This window comes from Eucalyptus grandis, chromosome 7, assembly GCF_016545825.1.
Source record: "Eucalyptus grandis isolate ANBG69807.140 chromosome 7, ASM1654582v1, whole genome shotgun sequence".
NCBI lineage: Eukaryota > Viridiplantae > Streptophyta > Magnoliopsida > Myrtales > Myrtaceae > Eucalyptus > Eucalyptus grandis.
In genome coordinates this window covers 45,015,743-45,035,604 of record NC_052618.1, presented here as the reverse complement: position 1 = coordinate 45,035,604, position 19,862 = coordinate 45,015,743, and the positions used below count along the sequence as shown (strand labels likewise).

The following is a 19,862-nucleotide window of genomic DNA, read 5'->3' as shown; positions in this document are numbered from 1 at the left end:
ATTGATGTTCAATGTCGTAACATGGTGCAATTGATGTTCAATGTCGATGCCGAATTTTTTACCATGCACCATTCTAAGAGGAAATTTACCCGTGAGAAGAGGGTTCCGATACAAGAGGATACAATTTTTGGACAATGCGCGTGTATATCGGTTTGGTCATGTACTCTTTGTCAAGATGTGGATGATCATCTCTGTCTGAATGCGGCAATAGTTGAAAAAGTTACACTTGGATGAGCAAAGGAGGCTGGTTCGCCATGTAAAAAAGTATTGGCGATTGATATGTGTCAACATATGATGTGTTGAAGAAAGAATACATGTCAAAAGACAAGCGGATGATCAATTTTGCAAAACACGTTATGCATCATCTTGGGGAGAATAGAACAAGCTAAAAAGAAGGTGGAGCACTTAGAGGACCAATAGTCAAGACCATATAATAAAAGAAAGTGGAACACCGGCACAAAACTATTAATCCACACATTCAATCGCAGCCTAAATCGAAACCAAATCAAGAAGCTTTTGGTGACATTTGTGTGTCACGAATTTGATGTCGAGAATGCCGAGTTGCTTTTATTTTGATTTGATTTTATGATATGAGTGATCTGAGTCATTTCTAGATTTTTGTTTGTTAAAAGATCTATAAAAAAAGGAAAGTACCAAATGGTCATAACAAGAAAGAGGTCATAAAGCATTTGTAGACTTGTCTCAAATGGTTGGTACATGAAGGTAGAAACACGTTGGTAGGTTCTAGTCAAAATGAAACCTTTGAAGGTTTCACATTGACTACAACAGCTTTCGGCCAAAGTTTTCCAATGTTTACTTTATCTCTCTACCGTTCTTGCTATTTTCTTTTCACAGCATTTCTTTCTTTGTTTATGAAAATTTTTGTTAGACATCTGCCAACTGTTTTAAAAGTTCAAACTGTTAGATGAAAATGTAATTTATTATATAAATATTATAACACTCCTCCTCACAGTTAATCTGATCCTTTTGCTTAATACTAAGTATGGACATATTTGATTAGGGAGGTAGATGGGGTTTGATAAGATTTGAACTCAGGACCTTCAACTCTAATATAATGTAAGTTTTTGTGAGATAACGACTAACTAATATAAAAATTTAAGCTGTTAGTTGAATGCATGATTTATAATTTAAATATTCTACCGGCTTCCACACTTGATTATCAATCAAAGCTTTTGATCTCCAAGTTGTAAGTCCTCAGAAATTTCCTCACATTCCATTTGGTTTAGAGGTGGATTAACACTTGATAGAATAGTTATGCCCATGTATACATCTACTAGGTGACATCGATGGGGAAAGGTCAAACAGTTAAGAGATTCAAGAATCCAATTGCAATTGCCTAATGTCGCGGGGTTATAAGAATTTAGCAATTGAATTATCTTACACCACTTTGGTAATATGTCGAGTTTTAAGTGGATCCAGAGATGGAAATGTGTTATTGATGACTCATGTAGGTTGATATCTTGTTAATCTCACAAGTTGCTTGTCATTTTGGTGCCCTTGAATCACATTTGGCAAATCACGGAAATTGCTGATCACGGATCAGTTTGCAAGTAGAATCAATCACATTCGCACAAATTGAAGAAGGATCGACATAAGTAGACTTGCTTACTCAGGTTGGTTTTTGTTGCCGCCTAAGTAGCACCAACACTGACACGTGACACGACACAACATTCCGATATGTTGTTTCTCAAAAAAATAGAGAATTCCGACACGTTGGGACACGTTATATATTAATTATATATTTTTATATATACATAATAAATTATCATTTTATGATTATTTGAATCAAATTTATAATTAATTAATTAATTAATTAAAAAGCCTAGAATGAATTCACACTAAAAACATTAATCCGCCATTTATTAATATCATTTATTATTTCAATTTGACAAATTCAACTCTATTTCAATAATTTATAAAATTTGGAGAAAAACAAGTGATCCATATTCTGGACTTGTGTGTTAGATATGTTGAAAGAGAAGAAAGAAAACTGAAAGGGAGAATTGTGTATCACACAGGAAGTGAGAATTAAAAGAGAAGAGAATATTAAGTTTTTCTTCTTTCTCAATTTATTATTTTTATTATTATGTTTTATTTTTTTCATACACACACGTGTTATATATATAGACCTCGATATCGAAATCACGTGTCGAAAACTCGCATGCCGAATTTTTCACTGACGAAGGGCAATGCCCTGTTCACGGAGCTATTTCCACGGTGATCACGAAAATTCCAACGCTTCATAAGTTGACCCTGGGTGCGCCAGCTGCTACTCCTGCTTCTACCGCACCAAGATAAGACAGCAATACCCAGCTGCAAGAGGATCCTTGCGCTGATTGATGAGATGGCTTAGTCCATTACTGCTGCGAATACTGTGCTTTAACCCAGGAGTACGGCGAGCTCGAAAGGCGGGATTCGACATGTCCATTGACACGTTATTATCAATCAAACTTTTGACCATTGACTCTAATACTCCTGTCCAATACCCTGCAGAAGAAGGCACTTAGGCTTTTGGCTGCACTCTGGTGATTGGTTGGTCCTGGCTCGATCATCGCGGTCTTTCATCGCATTTGTAAATATGGACTTTAACTCGATCAAAGCAAAAAAAAAAAAAAAAGAGATGAAGTTGACTAAGTCAACAAAAACAAGACACCTTCAGCTTTTAAAGACGGGCTGACGGGCCGAGATTCACACAAACGGAAAGAAAAGGATAGAGAAAAAGGGAAAGAAGAAATAAAAGGAAAAGAGAGAGAGAGAGGGTTTTATGCATTCACTCCATAGACGCTTCACCAAGCTGATTCGACTTCATATCGCGACGTTCGTAAGTGCTTGTGCCCTTCATTTGTTTAATTAGAGTAGTTTTCAAAATTATGGCTCAAAGTTAAAATTTAGTGAAAATTGAGCTGCAAAGTTTGATTCTTGAGCTATGGAGCTCCAAGCAAAAAAAATCATTTTGTAGAACTGTGATATGTTTGATTTGTTAGTACATATAAGTTGTTTTGTTAGCATTTAGCATTTAAGCATAGTTTAATCATTTTGTAGTTGAGATAGTGTTTTACTTGATTTTAATGTTGTTTCTCGAATATTTGATAGAATCGCGAATTTGACAATTTGAATAACATTTGTTGTTTGGTTGTAGGCATTTTGAGATAAGTTGTGCTATCTATTCTATGAATTTGTAAACTCACATCTTAAAGTGATGAAGATTTGATATATTTTGAGTTATTATTTGATAGGATTCGGGGTGTGACAATGTTGATTGAGAGTGATGGCCAAATCAAATAAGTAGGAAACGAGTAATGTCCTCTTGATGAAGTTCAATCAAGACCTTCCCAAGACCCATGTCACCATAAAACGGAGGAAGTACACTGCATTTCCTAATCCCATATTATCGAAAGCAATGGCATCAGCCCCTGCCTTTGCACCCCTCATATTGTGGACTCTTCTCCTGTTTCAATCATTTGAGTTTGGCCATTCCGAAGCTTTCGCCAATGTGAGCTGCTTTGGTACAGAGAGAGAAGCTCTCTTGAAATTCAGGCAAGGTCTCATCGACCATTCTAAACGCTTGTCATCGTGGACTAGCAAGGACTGTTGTGAGTGGAAAGGAGTCGAATGCAGCAAAAAGACTGGCCATGTTTTCAAACTCGATCTTCGTAATCCATGCTTTGAGACCGACCCCGACGGATATTGTCTAAATAAGAGCAGCTTGGCAGGTCAAATCCATGCATCTTTGGCTGAACTGAAGCATTTGAAGTATCTAGACCTTAGCCTCAACAATTTTTCCAAGCAAAAAATCCCCCAATTCTTTGGTACTCTCCAGAGACTAGAGTATCTTAATCTATCATCCGCAGGTTTTGACGGAAACATACCTCATCACCTCGGTAACCTGTCCAACTTGCAGTACTTGGATCTTGCTAATTGGCTTGGGTTTGGGTTTGGGTTTGGGTTTGGGTTTGGCGGGGGTTATTTAACAACCGATAACCTTCAATGGGTGTCGAAATTATCTTCCTTGAAATACCTTCGCCTCTCTTTCATTGACCTTGGGAATGCCATAGAGTTGTGTTCCATTAATATGCTTTCTTCACTGCAATCTTTGCAGTTGAAGGAATGTTCTCTCAAAAATCTTCCTTACTCTCTATCCGTCAACTTCACTTCTTTAAGATTTTTGGATCTATCAGGCAATTTCATAAATTCTACTATTCCTCCCTGGTTCTACAACTTTAGCAAGCTCGAGCATATCGATTTGAGAGAAAATCATTTGAAAGGCACATTTCCCAGGACACTCTTTGATAATAATCAACAACTTTCCTTTCTTGATGTGTCTAATAATTTGCTAGAAGGTCAAATTCTGAAAAAATTTCAGCAGTCTCTACAAGTTGCATGTATTAAATTTGGCGTATAATAACTTCGATGGAGATCTTGGGAGCATCGTCCATGGTCCTTTGGAGTCGGCACAAAGTGACTTGAGGATTTGTGATTTCAGTCGCAATAATTTCAGTGGCCAAATACCAGACCAATTTGGGAGTTTCAGGGATCTCGAGTACCTAAGTCTGTCAGGAAACTCAATGTCGGGACCTATTCCAGTAACTTTGGGGGAGCTATCATCTCTAAGAGAGTTACAACTCAGCGGCAACAAATTGAGTGGAAACATCCCGAAAAGTATTGGGCGACTATCTAGACTAGAGAGGTTTTACATATCAAATAATTTATTGGACGGAGTTGTTGGTGAATTGCACTTTGCTAATCTCACGAGCCTGACCGATTTGTCCATTTCGTCTAATGAACTTGTTTTAAGTTTTGATCCCGCCTGGGTTCCTCCGTTCCAACTTCAGTATATTGGCATGTCAGATTTCATGCGGGACCGAAATTTCCATTGTGGCTTCGAACACAGAGGAATATTTCAGTCTTGTCAATGTTCAATGCAAGCATCTCAGATGAAGTTCCCAATTGGCTTTCCGACATTTTACTTCACGTTACAGAGCTTGATCTCAGTAACAATATGCTCAGAGGCCCCATTTCCAGAATGGACGGAAACAAGATGCCACTGTTACAATTTCTTTATCTTTCTGGTAACAATCTCAGCGGCAGCATACCGAATTGGGCGATGGAGAGCCTATATGTTCTTGATCTGTCAAAGAACCAACTATCTATGTGCGATGGAGAACCTTTTCCATCATGGAGAACTATCATCTTGATCTGTCAAAGAACCAACTAGAATGGACCGATGCCACAGTTCAGACTACCCAGCGGCAGCATTTCATGTCTGGAAAAAATTATCTTGATTGAAAGAACAGCATTGGAAGCTATTTCATTGCAAGTGAATTCTGAGTGACAACAGGTTAAGAGGTCAGATTACTGAGCCTTTCTGCCAGTTTAAGCAATTACAAGTTCTGAACTTGCATAAAAATGGCTTCGACAAAGTGCTTCCCCAATGTTTGTCAAACCTATTTGAACTTATGTTCCTTGATCTAAGTGATAATGACTTCACTGGTGAAATTCCTCCATTTGGACTACCTTGTCCATCATTAGCCATCATCGATCTTGAGAAGAATAGTCTCACTGGAGGCATTCCCTCACAACTCTGCCAACTTCCTAATCTCCGGTTTTTAAGCCTAGCACGGAACAACATTTCCGGAAGCATTCCGCTGTGTTTTAATGGATTGTTATCTATGGTTGAAGACATCAGTTATGAAACCCTTTTGACCCTTTGGATGAATCCGGCAATTTTCACTGGGTCAAAGGCACTCATTCACGTCATGGTTGATACAAAGGGAACTAGCCGACTATATGACAAGACACTCCAATTCTATCATTCCATTGACTTATCTGCAAACATTTTGAATGGCAAAATACCAAAAGAGTTGACTAGGCTTGTCAAACTTCAGAGTTTGAACCTCTCTCAAAACAATTTGAGTGGGAAAATCCCTACAAACATTGGCAACCTCAAAAAATTAGAATCCCTTGACCTATCCAACAACAAGATTTCGGGTAGAATCCCTCCTAGCATATCCAGCATGGACTTTTTGAGTTTTCTCAATCTCTCATTCAATAATTTATCAGGCCCTATTCCTTCAAGCATTCATTTGCGTACTGTGGATGATGAATCTGTGTATCACGGTAACAACGGACTTTGTGGAGCTCCTCTTTTGAAGGTTTGCCCTAGAGATGAGCAACATCCTGGTATCGATGGACAAGATGGTGATTCTCGGAACAGAGGTGAACCTAACGAAGGCAATCTAGACACCCATAATTGGTTCTATGCAGGCTTGGGACCGGGATTCGCAATGGGATTCTTGGGATTTTGTAGTGCATTGCATTTCAAGCAGTCTTGGAGGATACCTTACTTTCAAGCAATAGATAAGATCATCGAAAAGCCAATGATATCAAGGATGATTACCACGCTTTAGTTCAAAAGAGCTTTTCAGGTACTTTCTTGTAGGACCTAGCGTATTAGAATCTCTCTCTCTCTCTCTCTCTCTCTCTCTACTTAGTAAGCACACTAACACCTGCTCACAATTGTCCAATACAAGATTCCATGCTAACGTTGGTATGAAATCTAAGCAGCTTCTTTGGTCTTCCTGTAGTTGGCAGGTAAAGTTTTGATTATGTATATGACATGTTGTAGGAGAGGTGATTACCAAATATGGGCCTCAAGCGCGACCCCAAGCATTAAGCAACGTTCGTGAGAGTTGAAGAAACTTATCAGATTCGGTAGACAAATGGACCTCTGTGTCATAAATTTAGAAGTTCCTCTCTTCATGATAAGAAACATTGTATCAGTAGCTTATGTATGTAATGAACTCTTTGTATTACATAAAAGCTAGCAAATTCCTCAAACGCGAAAACAAAGCCATTTGCTAAACCCTTTTGTAGTGCTACAACTATTACAGATATGATGTCCCAATTATAAGGCTATCAGCTCCTCGTCAGAAAGTTCCTGCAGTATGATCCCAATCATATAACATGAAAACATAACATTTCTCTCTTAGGTGCATGGTCCAAATTCAACACCAACAGTTCAAAAAAACACAGTCAATAAAGATCTGATGCATAAGAAGACTCATTGCCGATTCATGCGTCAACTGCTGCTAATTCAAGTGGGAAAAAAAGATTGCCGAAAACTGGACAATATAATGCAATGTGATGCTTCCCTCGCTTCCCCACTACTGCATCAATCTCATCCCTAGCTGACTTGGTCGAATTCAAGCCTTTTACTAATATACGAGCTTTTTGCTAAAGAGGGTATAACGAATGAATTCGGTCAAAATACATACTCCAATGATAAAATTCTATAGTAATGTGAACTCTCTCTTTTGGCCATGATTTAAATGGGAACTAAGATAACCTAAGTTCTGGGTGGCCGATCAAGGATGCCGGCCATGACAATACCAAGGTGATTGAGTTATCGTTAGATTGATTTTTTTATTCTTGTTGTTGTTGTCTATGGGGAAAATAATACAAATGATTTCTAAACATTGGTCCAATATGCAATATGGTCCCCAAATTTTAGCTCTATGTGCAATGCGATCGCTAAACTTTTTATATATATTCAATGTTGTCACTGATCTTGAATTAATGTAAGGACAACATTGAATATCTAAACATGTAGTAAAAGTTCAGGAACAACATAACAAATTGGCCCAAAGTTAGAGACTACATTAAGCAAATTAAAAGTTCAGGGGATTAAATTGCATATTGGATCAAAGTTCAATAACCATTTGTATCATTATTCTTTTGTTTACATGTGAATAGGAAATAAAAATAGCTTGGATCCAATGTCCATTTTCCTTGAGTTGACCATATCCGTCGTTGGCATGTAATGTATTCTTTAACTCCATACACAAACTCCCACTTTTAGTTGGTTGAATCATATAGATATAGCATGACATGAATTAATTATAAGCTTGGTTTCGGCAATCCATACCAGATTTGTGCACATTGCTTTCATCATCTTATCGCCCTTCTCTTGGGAGAAGCCGGTTACCATATCGAAAAGATATTATATGCATCATACTCCATCGGCTTTCACTTTTAAAGCAAATGGTAACATGCACGATCTATCAGCATAAGTTTTGTTGTTTGTCCTTCTCGAAGAAGGAAATGGTATACATTTTATGAAATCACGTACATGAATTACGACACCAAGCTATAGATGGTCTAGATACATAGTTGGATTGATGTTGCGATCGGAACAATTTGGCGTCGTGTTCCTCGATCAGATGCTCGATGAAGAGAAAGGAGGAGAACATATTAGGACGTGACCAGGGTCAGAGGCAAGAGGGCATTTACCCTGTATAAGCTATCTCAATTTTCCTCATGACACATCAGGCTTGATACAAGTTCTCTTTTCTTTTTTTTTTTTTCCTGTGAATAAAGTGGCTTCATAAAATTTCACTCAATCGCATCATAATAAGTCAATGCGCAAAAGCTCATCCAACATGAGCGAAGAATCTAGTCAATATACGAAAGGATATCCACATTGAAAAAATAAAAATAAGCCTATATGTTCTTCTATGAAATGGACACTTGCCTAAGTAAGTAAAACAATCCCACCTAATACCTCATTAATCTTATCAGCAAGGTAAGTCGCGAGTCAAAACTCGATGGATATCCCAACTTGACAATATTTGCACTTGCTGATGTGATGAAAATAGGAAAAAAAATCATAAACTTATTATACATATACCAATTCAATCTTAAATCTTTCAGTTTTGATCCATTGAGATCTGAATATTTTGATAATTTACCAGTGAAGTCTATATAACTGATTTTTGCCAAAATCACTAATGTGAATGTTGAGCATCCTACATGATATCACTAGCACAAACGTGAACAATTTTGTAATTTTTAAATATTTTTTTCTTATTTAAAAAAAAATGAGACCGGGCAAGGGTCAATGGCCACTGGGCAAGAGCCACGACGCCCTTGCCAGATCGAGCATCTTCTCAACAATCCCGACCCGTTTCTCACGGACTAAAACACAACCCCATAGAATCAATGGCCATCCACACTATCCAACAAATCTAATCTAGGCCAGTTGGAAAAATTAATCAGTTATCCCTTCGCCTAAGGCCGAGTTCTCTAACCGTTCTCTTCCATGGAGTTCTCCCTACATTCACCTCGGAATCCCAAAAGGAACGTAACAAAAGCTGCTGAGCCCTGTGCTATCTTGATAACAACATTGCACCTAATTATAGGTGACAAACCCCTTTCGAAACTACGTTCGGTGTTCTAGAAACAAACGAGGTCGCGATCCCTGTGAAAGTGTGACAGTCGCGTCACGAGAGCGAAGTCGCGTCCAACTTTAGAACCTGAACTTGGTCCAAAAAAATCACGATAGGAAAAACGAAATTACATACGAAACTGCCTGACCTGGTCTCAATTTACACCATTGTCAACGTTTCCCACAGCACTAAACTATAAGTCTATACGTAGCTTAATCGCACGACTATGGCTTAGAGCTTAAACAAGGCATTTACTTTTCAACTAACCATCAACCGTCAAAGTTGGCGCATCGTCATTGCCGCGACCAGCAAAAAGATTCGAACGCGGATCAACGACTTGCTTGGTCACGGCCGCTTCTGGTGAAAGCATTCGCTGACGAAACCCCTCTTTTACGCAAATATATGAGTGTTAGATGCATAGAAATAGGACGTATACATCATGTGCAGTTCACCTAACATCTCATCTTTCAACCCTCTCTAGCCCTTGCCCGATTCACTTCCTGGTTCGATCTTTCGCTGTGTCGTGTCGTCCTTCTTTGATCGGTGGAGCCGGTATCTGTAGTTGCGGATTGAAGCTATGTACTCCTCGAACGCATCTGATGGCTAGCCACAGAAGCCCGGTGCCTCCGCTCCGCCACCGCCACCACCCGTGGATGGCATTCCGGTGCAATCCATGAACCAAAGTTATGCGAATTTCGGGGCCCCGAACAATCCTCTGCCCCCTGCGGGTCTTCAAGCTCGACCCATTAACAACATGCCTTGGTCCTCCGGGCTTTTCAGTTGCTTCGACGACGTTCCAACTTGTAAGTCCTCTCGAATTTTCCTCGCAACCCATTTGGTTTAGAGGTGGATTAACATTTGATAGAACAGTTATGCCATGTATACAACTACTGGGCGACATCTACGAGGAAAAGTCGGACAGTTTATAGACTGGAGAATCCAATTGCAATTGCCTAGTGTCGCGGGGTTATCAGAATTTAGCAATCGAATGATCTTATACCACTTTGGTTGTTGAAAATATGTCTCGATTTGAGCCCGTTGAACGAGAATAAGTGAACTCGACCACGTGCGAGTCGGCAGAAAATGTGAATTGGCCGAAATTGTCAGAAGATCGCATGCGGATCTATGAGCCGCAAGCGTGAAGAATGAAGAGAGCGTGCAGCCGCGAGAGGAGAAGACCATTATTTTATTCTACCTCTTTAATTGCATGCACATGGACGTGCATGCATGGCAAGAAGTGGACGTTGAAGACCAAGACAAAAGTAAAAGTTTGTAGGCTTGTTTTGTCTTCTTTCTCCTTGTTTCTTTCCTTTGCCATTTGTTTATTCAGCTAACACCAATAGAAGGAAAGAAAGGATAAAATATTACCTGAAGGAGTTCAACGTCGTGGAGATGGTCTTGGAAGACGGCGGCCATCCTTCTTTCGCGCTTGAATTATGGGCGCAAGTTTTTTGCCTTATTAAATGCGTCCCATGCATGCATGCGTTCTCGTAAATTTTGGTGGGCGTCAGTGGTGATTGCAAGCGCCAAATGAGTTTCACATTTTCTGTCTCACTTTGTCCTTAAAAGGCAGAGGAGCGAAGGAGAAGATGGCGCCGAGCTGAGTTATTTTCGGTGGCCGAGAGAGAGAGCTGAAGAGAGAAGTCGTGAGGCTTCAAAAGCTCTCGGCGAGAGAAATTTTCTCGTTGAAATTACATCCAGTGTTTTAGTCAGTTAAATTCTTGTGAGTAGAATTTGTTTAATTCCTTGAGTGAGATTTCACTAGAAATTGTGAGGGGCTAAACACTGTGTGAATTATTTGGGTGTAATTTGGGGCTAGGAAACACTGAGTGTGTTTGAGTACTCAAGTGATTGTAATATCCGGTGTATTGCTTGTTTCTATAGTGGAATTTCGTACTGCTCTCCCCGTGGACGTAGGTTCCGATATTCGGACCGAACCACGTAAATCCGGTGTCTGATTTCCTTTCCTTCATTCCGACCATTTTATCCGATTTGCTTGGTCCGTCTATATTCTGCACGCGCGCAACAACAAGTGGTATCAGAGCCTGGTTTGGCTAACGTGAAGCGAATCGGTGACTATGGAAGAAGGAAAGGTGAGAATCGACCGATTTGATGGGAAGGATTTTGCTTTCTAGAAGATGTAGATTGAAGATTGTCTGTACCAAAAAAATTTGCACTTACCCTTATATGGGGAGAAACCAGACTCGATGAAGGATGCCGAGTGGGAATTGCTGGATAGACAAGCGATGGGTGTTATTCGGCTGACGTTGTCTCGTAACGTTGCATTTAACATCGTGAAGGAGAAAACCACTGCGGGACTGATGAAAGCCCTGTCGAATATGTACGAGAAACCCTCTGCAATTAACAAGGTCTATTTGATGCGACGTCTGTTTCACTTAAAGATGGGCAAAGGTACGTCAGTAGCTGAACATATCAAGGAATTCAATGAGGTCGTTAACCTATTGAGTTCGGTTGAGATTAACTTTGAAGATGAGGTACGTGCATTGATTTTATTATCCTCATTGCCTGATAGTTGGAATACTACTGTTACTGCTGTTAGTAATTCCTCTGGGTCAAGAAGTTTGATGTTTGATGAGGTTCGTGATTTGATTATGAGTGAAGACATTCGTAGGAAAGAATCTTGTGAACCTGTGTCTACTGCTTTAGTAGGTGAAAGTAGAGGAAGAACTAGCACACGTGTTAGCAAGAATATGAACAGACGAAGTCAGTCTAGAACTGGTAGGATTGTCTGTTGGAATTGTGGCAATAGTAGGCATCGTAGAAGAGACTGTTTTAAGCTGAAAAATGAAAAAGGGTAAAGGAATTAGAGTTGAGTCTACAGAAAATGTTGCAGCTGTAGCTGAGAATGATTCTGATGGTGTCGATTGTGTCTTGTCTGTCACTGAGGACTCGTTATTTGACTGATGGATAATGGATTCTGGTTGTTCATTTCACGTTACACCAAATAGGAACTTGTTTATCACTTATCAGTGCACGGGTAGTGGTAAAGTTTAGTTAGGGAACAACGTTGAGTGCGATGTTGTGGGTGTTGGTGATATTAAAATCAGAATGCATGATGGTATTGTGAGGACATTGACTGGAGTAAGACATGTTCCAGAATTGAAAAAGAACTTAATTTCCTTGGGTGCCCTAGATTCAGCTGGTTGCAGGTATTCTTCAGAAGGTGGAGTTCTGAAGATTGTTCGAGGTGCCCTGGCGATAATGAAAGGAATCAAGCACGGAGGCCTGTATAAACTTCAAGGTGAGACAGTGACAGGTTTTGCCCCGGAGACGTTAGATGCATCTGTTCGAGAGTCTTTTGACTGCTCGAGGAAGACCTGGGTGTTTGTGCCGATGCACAAGTTTGATGCTGGTGTCAGGATCACGCAGTCGAGAGCTTTGATCGAGACGGAGACTGGTAAGTCGATCAAGCATGTGCGGACTGACAATAGCATGGAGTTCTGCTCGGAGCTGGTAAATAAATTCTGCATGGAAGAGGGCATAGTGAAACATCGCACTAGTGCCAATAAATCACAACAATTTGCAGAATTGATAAGCAGAACATTACTAGAGACGGCTCGAAAAATGATCTCTAGTGCTGCTGTTGCTAGGAGAATCCTAGCTGATGTGCTTAGTACGGTAAGCTGCCTGGTGAATAGATCCCCATCAACTGCTATTGAATGGCGGACTCCTGAAGAAGTGTGGTCAGGTAACGTTGCTGGTTATTCTATTTTTAGAATGTTTGGTTGCCCATGTTATTTTTGAGTGAGTGATGGTAAGCTCGATGGGAGGGCAAGGTGCATATTCCATGGCTATGCACAAGGTGAGTGGGGCGATTAGTTGTGGTGCCCGGATATAAATTCACCTGTTGACAGTAGAGAAGTTACCTTTGACAAGTCTCCAGTACTTCTGGATAGGAGTGTTTTTGGCAGTGTTAATACGGATCTGGACGATGTTCAGCTCAAGGTGGAGTTGCAACCAGAAACTCCTGAGGTAGCGAGTACTAGCGTAATAATCAACACGGATGATGCTTGTAGTGAGGTGGAGCCAATAGAGCCAATAGTTGCTGTAGCTGCTGAATTTGACAAGGTGCGTGTTCGACCTTCTGTCAGATATGGAAGCAATGATGGTTTTGCTTTATCTGTGATATAGGAGGTTATGTCAGAAAATCCTTGTGGAGTAGCTAATTATGTAGGTGGAGTTGGTGTCTTGATGAGGTCCACGATTATGGGAAAGTTCAAGCGCGGCTTGAACTTGGAAGCACTCTGTGGCGGTTGAGCCCGTTGGGGCTGTAGGAGAGTAGTAGCGAGGTGTCCACTAACCGATTATGATTTGGCTCAAACGTTGAGCCAAGGTGGAGATTGTTGAAAATATGTCTCGATTTGAGCCCGTTGAACGAGAATAAGTGAACTCGACCACGTGCGAGTCGGCAGAAAATGTGAATTGGCCGAAATTGTCAGAAGATCGCATGCGGATCTATGAGCCGCAAGCGTGAAGAATGAAGAGAGCATGCAGCCGCGAGAGGGGAAGACCATTATTTTATTCTACCTCTTTAATTGCATGCACATGGACGTGCATGCATGGCAAGAAGTGGACGTTGAAGACCAAGACAAAAGTAAAAGTTTGTAGGCTTGTTTTGTCTTCTTTCTCCTTGTTTCTTTCCTTTGCCATTTGTTTATTCAGCCAACACCAACAGAAGGAAAGAAAGGATAAAATATTACTTGAAGGAGTTCAATGTCGTGGAGATGGTCTTGGAAGACGGCGGCCATCCTTCTTTCGCGCTTGAATTATGGGCGCAAGTTTTCTGCCTTATTAAATGCGTCCCATGCATGCATGCGTGCCCGTAAATTTTGGTGGGCGTCAGTGGTGATTGCAAGCACCGAATGAGTTTCACATTTTCTGTCTCACTTCGTCCTTAAAAGGTAGAGGAGGGAAGGAGAAGATGGCGCCGAGCTGAGTTATTTTCGGTGGCCGAGAGAGAGAGCTGAAGAGAGAAGTTGTGAGGCTTCAAAAGCTCTCGGCAGAGAGAAATTTTCTCGTTGAAATTACATCCGAGTGTTTTAGTCAGTTAAATTCTTGTGAGTAGAATTTGTTTAATTCCTTGAGTGAGATTTCACTAGGAATTGTGAGGGGCTAAACACTGTGTGAATTATTTGGGTGTAATTTGGGGCTGGGAAACACTGAGTGTATTTGAGTACTCGAGTGATTGTAATCTCCGGTGTATCGCTTGTTTCTATAGTAGAATTCCGTACTGCTCTCCCCGTGGACGTAGGTTCCGATATTCGGATCGAACCACGTAAATCCGGTGTCTGATTTCCTTTCCTTCATTCCGACCATTTTATCCGATTTGCTTGGTCCGTCTATATTCCGCACGCGCGCAACAACATTGGTATTAGTTGAGTTTAAGTGGATCTAGAGATAAATTGGTGTTATCTATGGCTCATGACGGTTGATAACTTGTTAATCTCATAGGTTGCTTGTCATTTTGGTGCCCCTGCATCACATTCGGGTGAATCGCAGAGATTGCTGATCAGGGATCGGTTTGTAAGTAGAATCAATCGCATTTGCACAAATTGAAGAAGGATCGACATTATTAGACTTGCTCACTCGGAACAGTTTTTGTTGCAGCATGCCCTGTCCACGGAGCTACTGCTACTCCTGCTTCTACCACACCAAGATGAGACAGCAATACCAACTGCAAGAGGATCCTTGCGCCGATTGCTTAGTCCATTTCTGCTGCGAATCCTGTGCTTTAACCTTGGAGTACCGTGAGCTCAAAAAGCGCGGATTCGACATGTCCATTGGTAGGCATAAATCTCATCCTTTTAATCAACCTGCACGAAATGATGTTCCCCCGGAAATGCGGATTTCTAGAACAATTTGAGACAATCAATTATCATACAGTAAATAGTCCTAAATTACAAGCATTGTATCATACTATGCCGTAAACTAAATAGGGTTCTTCCGATGACGGAGATTATTAGAAAAAAAATGGATTGATGATTTCATTCCTAAACTTCATTTTTCATGATCATGTTTAGGATGGCATATGAACATGGAAAGGCAGAACAGAGGAATCCCAATGACTCCATTCCCTCCTGGGGGCATGATGAGGTAAAGATTCAAGATCACCTCAACTTGGATTGGATGCTCCAGAAATTTGAACCCTATGTTGGAGAGTCTACACTAGTAAAAACCCTCGAGGGATCACTGCCCTCTGTCCTGAGGGCCTCTTTTCTTTTTTTCCCTTCGATTTTATCTTTCATTTGACAGTATAATCAAACATGGAGCATCCATCGCTTTGGTACCATGCATATTACTAGTACATCAATATACTAAAAGCTTGCTTGACAACATGACTTATTGTGACATCCTAAAATTTGAGCCCTCTGAAGGACAAGTGAAGGTAAATTTCGTCAATACATTATTGGTTGATTTCACTCGAAATTGATCACTCCTGAGATACTGACCTTGAGGGGAAAAGCTAATGAGGACAGAACTCGTACGACTAAAGGACTCGACTTGGAAAAACGACTTGACCATGAGATTTGCGTGAGGATGATCCTATAGATAGGCATGCTGATTCTAAGGACGACTAGAAGTTGATTTGCGAACAGAGAATAATGGAACGATGGGTGATTCCATTTACCATTATCAAACCTGTGAACGACCCTATATCTATCCTTATTGATCGTGTACTTTCAAATAAGAATCTGTTCTCCGTAATTTCATGCAGTCAATGATGTCCATGCGTCGGGATGTCTTGAACGTGGTTTGGCACAAGTTAGTTATGCGTGAACCCTTGGAGCCGCCCGTCAGTCTGAGTTGAAACTAAAATGACATTTGGCGAAATTGACATAGCAAGAGAACTTAGGATTGGACTTTGGATTATCGGAAATGTCCGGGACAGACTTTTGATGAAGCCACATCAAACAGTCGATAGAGCTAGTTAAGCCGAGCAATTGGAAAAGAGATTTTCGGACCAAGGAAGCGAGCTCGTGAGGACGTAAGCCGGGCCAAGCCAATGTGGGCCTTAGGCCCAAGTTGGGACAACCACCAAATGGGCCTAAGTCAAGCAAATGAGCCAATTGGGCCAAACCAACTATTCATCTTCTAAGCCCATGGGCCAATTCTTGACCATTTCAAGCCCAACCAATTCCCAAGCCCATTCCTATTCATTTCCAAGACCATTTCTTAGGCCCATACATCAATTTCAGCCCAAGGTCAGATTGGTAATTTGTGCAATGTGAAAATTACCATTTTGCCCCTAAAAGCATTTGGATAAGGGCAAGGAAAAGAGAGAAGATGAGGGGAAACTTGCATGGGAAGTTGGGTAAGCATTGAAGAGGCTTGTTGAGGAAGACAACCAGCCCTCACATCTCTCTCTCTCTCTCCCCCATTCGACCTCCCAACTGTCGCAGCTTCTCTCTCCTCCATTTTCTTCTTCTCCAATTTCTGCTCCAGCTTACCCTTCGGTGAAGAATCGAGTAAAAAGTGGTCTTCCTAGATGAATCAGCCAACGAGCCACCCATCACCGTGACCGGGAGATACAGACAGTTCCAACGAGCCTAATTTCGTCTCGAACGGAGTCGAAGACCGTCATGTACGGCCATCGCAAGCCGCCGGTCGCCGGTCCGTCAGTCCACCTGCAGCTTGTATTGTTTCACGTTTTCGGCCATTTTTCTCCCATTCCGGTCCTTCCTCCACCCATCCCAACCTCCTACAAGACTCCCAAGACCCCCGGGTGCTGCCAATTGCTAGTCACCCCCTTCATCGGAGCTCTGGCCAAGCCGTTCAACTTGTTTTATTCTTCAGCAGTGCTGTTTTTCCAGAGCTTCAGAGGGAGGCAGAGGCTATGGTTGCTGTTTTGAGCTTGGGACCACCTTGGATCGTCGTGATAGAGGTCCCGGTGCGTAGCCACCGTCATTGCCGCTGCGTCGATGCCTCCGATCCACTTAACGAGTGAGTTTTGCTCCTAATCCTTCTATTAGTGCCTAAACTTGCTTAGGGTTGATTTAGTTAGATTTAATTCTAGTTTAGGTGATTTAATTAAGTTGTATTAGCCCTAAGATAGGTGGTTAGATGGATGGATTAGATTAGTCTAGCTTAATCTTGTTTATTTGCTTAATGTGGTTTATGTGGGTATTAAGTATGTTTAGCTTTAATCAATTGATGGTTGCTTTAATTAATGTTTTTAATGATTTATGAAGTTAATTGATTGTTTATTAAATTCTGGAAATTCACTGTTCACGCGATACTATTTCACAAATTACTGTTCATTGAGTACTATTCACGTGCACTATTCATCCAGAATGCAAAAAGTGTCTAAAATTCATGTGTGTTGATTTTATGAAGTAAATGGATGTGAAAATGCATGGCATCCGCATGAATTGAGTAATGATTGTGCAATTGTGTGGTAATTGGAAATTTTGGTATTTATTCATAAAACTCCGAGTGTTGGGTTTTAACATCGAAAGTGGTTTTAATGACTATATCTAACCGTGGGATTTCAAAAAAAAGAAGAGTATTGCTTTTCAAAGTTCGAATTGACTGTACTCACACACGCCTATTTTCTCAGATGTTTTTAATACAAAGAAAATAAGCCAAGATCACCATTTTAATGGAGACATTGAGTGCGATTCACGGTGTCCTAGGCCGAGATTGATTGGTTGTATGTTGGTTAAAGAGAAACCGTCTCAAGCTTTTAAGCCGGATGTTACTAAATCCCACTTTTGGGTTACCCATGCATTAGGGTAACGGGTTGCAGTAGATTTTGGACCTACGCCCTTTCGGGGAAGCCGTCTATTAAGATATGGACGTCACTGTGCTTAATGGTGGTGAGACGACGCCTGGCTATGCCAGAAGGACACCAAACTAAAGAGTAGGTGACTCAGGTCACAATAGATTCTGAACCTATGCCCCTTTAGGGAAGCCGTCTTTGTGACGTAGTTGTGCTCAATGGGGAAGAGACGATGTCTGGCTATGCCAGTAGACTGTTGAACATGGATTTGGCAGTGCCTTGAGTGGCTTAATTAACAAGTGGAACGCATGATTGTTTGAGTTGATTAGGTTGAGACCCTTGTGATTAATTGAGTGGATAAGGCGTTTCGATTATTGTATGCATTGAGTATATGCATTGTGTTTCTGAACTATGATGATGTGCAAGAATGCATGAGAATCATAGCATTTGTGATTTCAGTCATACACGAGTTAAGCACATTGTTTATGGCACGCACACATGAATCGATAACATACAGGGTATGGCAATGGTCAGGTGAGATCGATTGTGATGCGACTCGTATGTAATTGATGAAATGTATCATCTAATGGCCATGTGCATTGCGTTTATCGTGCTGAAATATAACGTGCAGGATATGGCATACCAGATAAGGTTGTATGCGAATCGACTGTTGGTTGTTGCTTGTGATGGGGTAGTTCTAGATAGATACCTTGAGTTGAGTTGATGTACTAACTGGGGCTTAGGGGTGGAACTCGCTGAGATTTATATCTCACTAGTTATTGAATAACCATTTTCAAGTCCCTAGTGTGAAGAGCCAGGAGCTTGAAGCGAAAGAGTTAGGAGCATAGGTGGCTCAGTAGTTCTTTATGACATAGACCTTATGTATAAGCTTGAAGTGTTTATAAAAGTATATTTGATTTGAAATTGGTTGTCCTGTTTTTCTATCTCATGTATGTCATTGTCAGGGGATTAGTTAATTCTCTTCCACATGTGCAATAAAATAAAAAGGGTTGGCGACAAGTCCTAGTAACATTGCGAAATTCTATTGACCACCAAGGCTTGTGCGCGCGCTCGAGGTTGTTGGAGAAATCTTTCCAGAATATTTTGAAGCTGACAAAACATTTCTTTCAGTCTAGTCTGGATATCGACAGATTAAAGTCTCAAGACTTTGTAATCTCAAGACTTAAGACTCAAGACTCAAGACTTAAGACTATTCTCACTGACAGTCTTTCTAATCTAGTGGCGAAGGATATCCGAAGCCGAAGTATATGGTTGGGGATTCGATCAAATCCTCTGGAAAAGATCCCTTGGTTGGATAATCATTTCGGATTCTTTGATTCTTATCTAAGAACAATTGAAGATCTGATGGTCGACAAAACATTCTTGGAATGTTCTATTCTTGGAAACCAAAATCCTGATTGTATGGGCGAACAGGATTGATGGGCTATCATCAGATTCCTTAAATAGCTCGAATGATCTTCTTAATTGATTCCGTCCAACGGGTAGGTTGGAGGAATTCCTTTTGTAAGTGCCAACGGCTATGATGGCATAAAGGAGTATAAAGGAAAGACGTTCTAGTTGTTTTATGAGTGTGATTGATAGAAAAATTCCAGAGTCTGAAGAACCTTGATTGTTAGTCGATACAGTTTGAGCGAAATTGTATTCACAGAGAGTGTTCATACTTGGTGATACCTTGAGCGAGTGTAGTAGATCATCTACACCTAGAAATCAAGGAAGATCAACACTGTAACATCTCTTTGTTCATAGTGGAATCCAGCCAATCGGCTGTTAGTGCAGAAGAGTGGACGTAGGCTTGTATCAAGCCGAACCACTATAAACCGCGTGTTTAATTCTCTCTTTCCTTTACTCAGTCTTAC

The 19,862-nt window shown here is 40.8% G+C and overlaps 1 protein-coding gene and 1 long non-coding RNA gene across 3 annotated transcripts in view; both read left to right on the top strand.

The window, feature by feature from the left end:
• The first annotated feature begins 9,633 nt into the window (after positions 1-9,633).
• LOC104453674 (protein PLANT CADMIUM RESISTANCE 2) overlaps positions 9,634-19,862 on the top strand; it is a 76,992-nt gene continuing 66,763 nt past the window's right edge. Inside the window, exons 1-2 of one of the 2 annotated variants that reach the window (XR_005553229.1) lie at positions 9,634-10,048; positions 14,718-14,789. Coding sequence is in view for 1 of the 2 variants with exons in the window: in XM_018877519.2 (XP_018733064.2) it covers positions 10,123-10,252 (130 nt within the window). In the remaining variant the exon portion in view is untranslated. The other variant, XM_018877519.2, reaches the window with a different exon arrangement.
• On the top strand, positions 14,922-15,599 carry LOC120296311. Its single transcript, XR_005553234.1, has 2 exons — positions 14,922-15,049; positions 15,287-15,599. It is a non-coding gene; the product is annotated as an uncharacterized LOC120296311 (long non-coding RNA).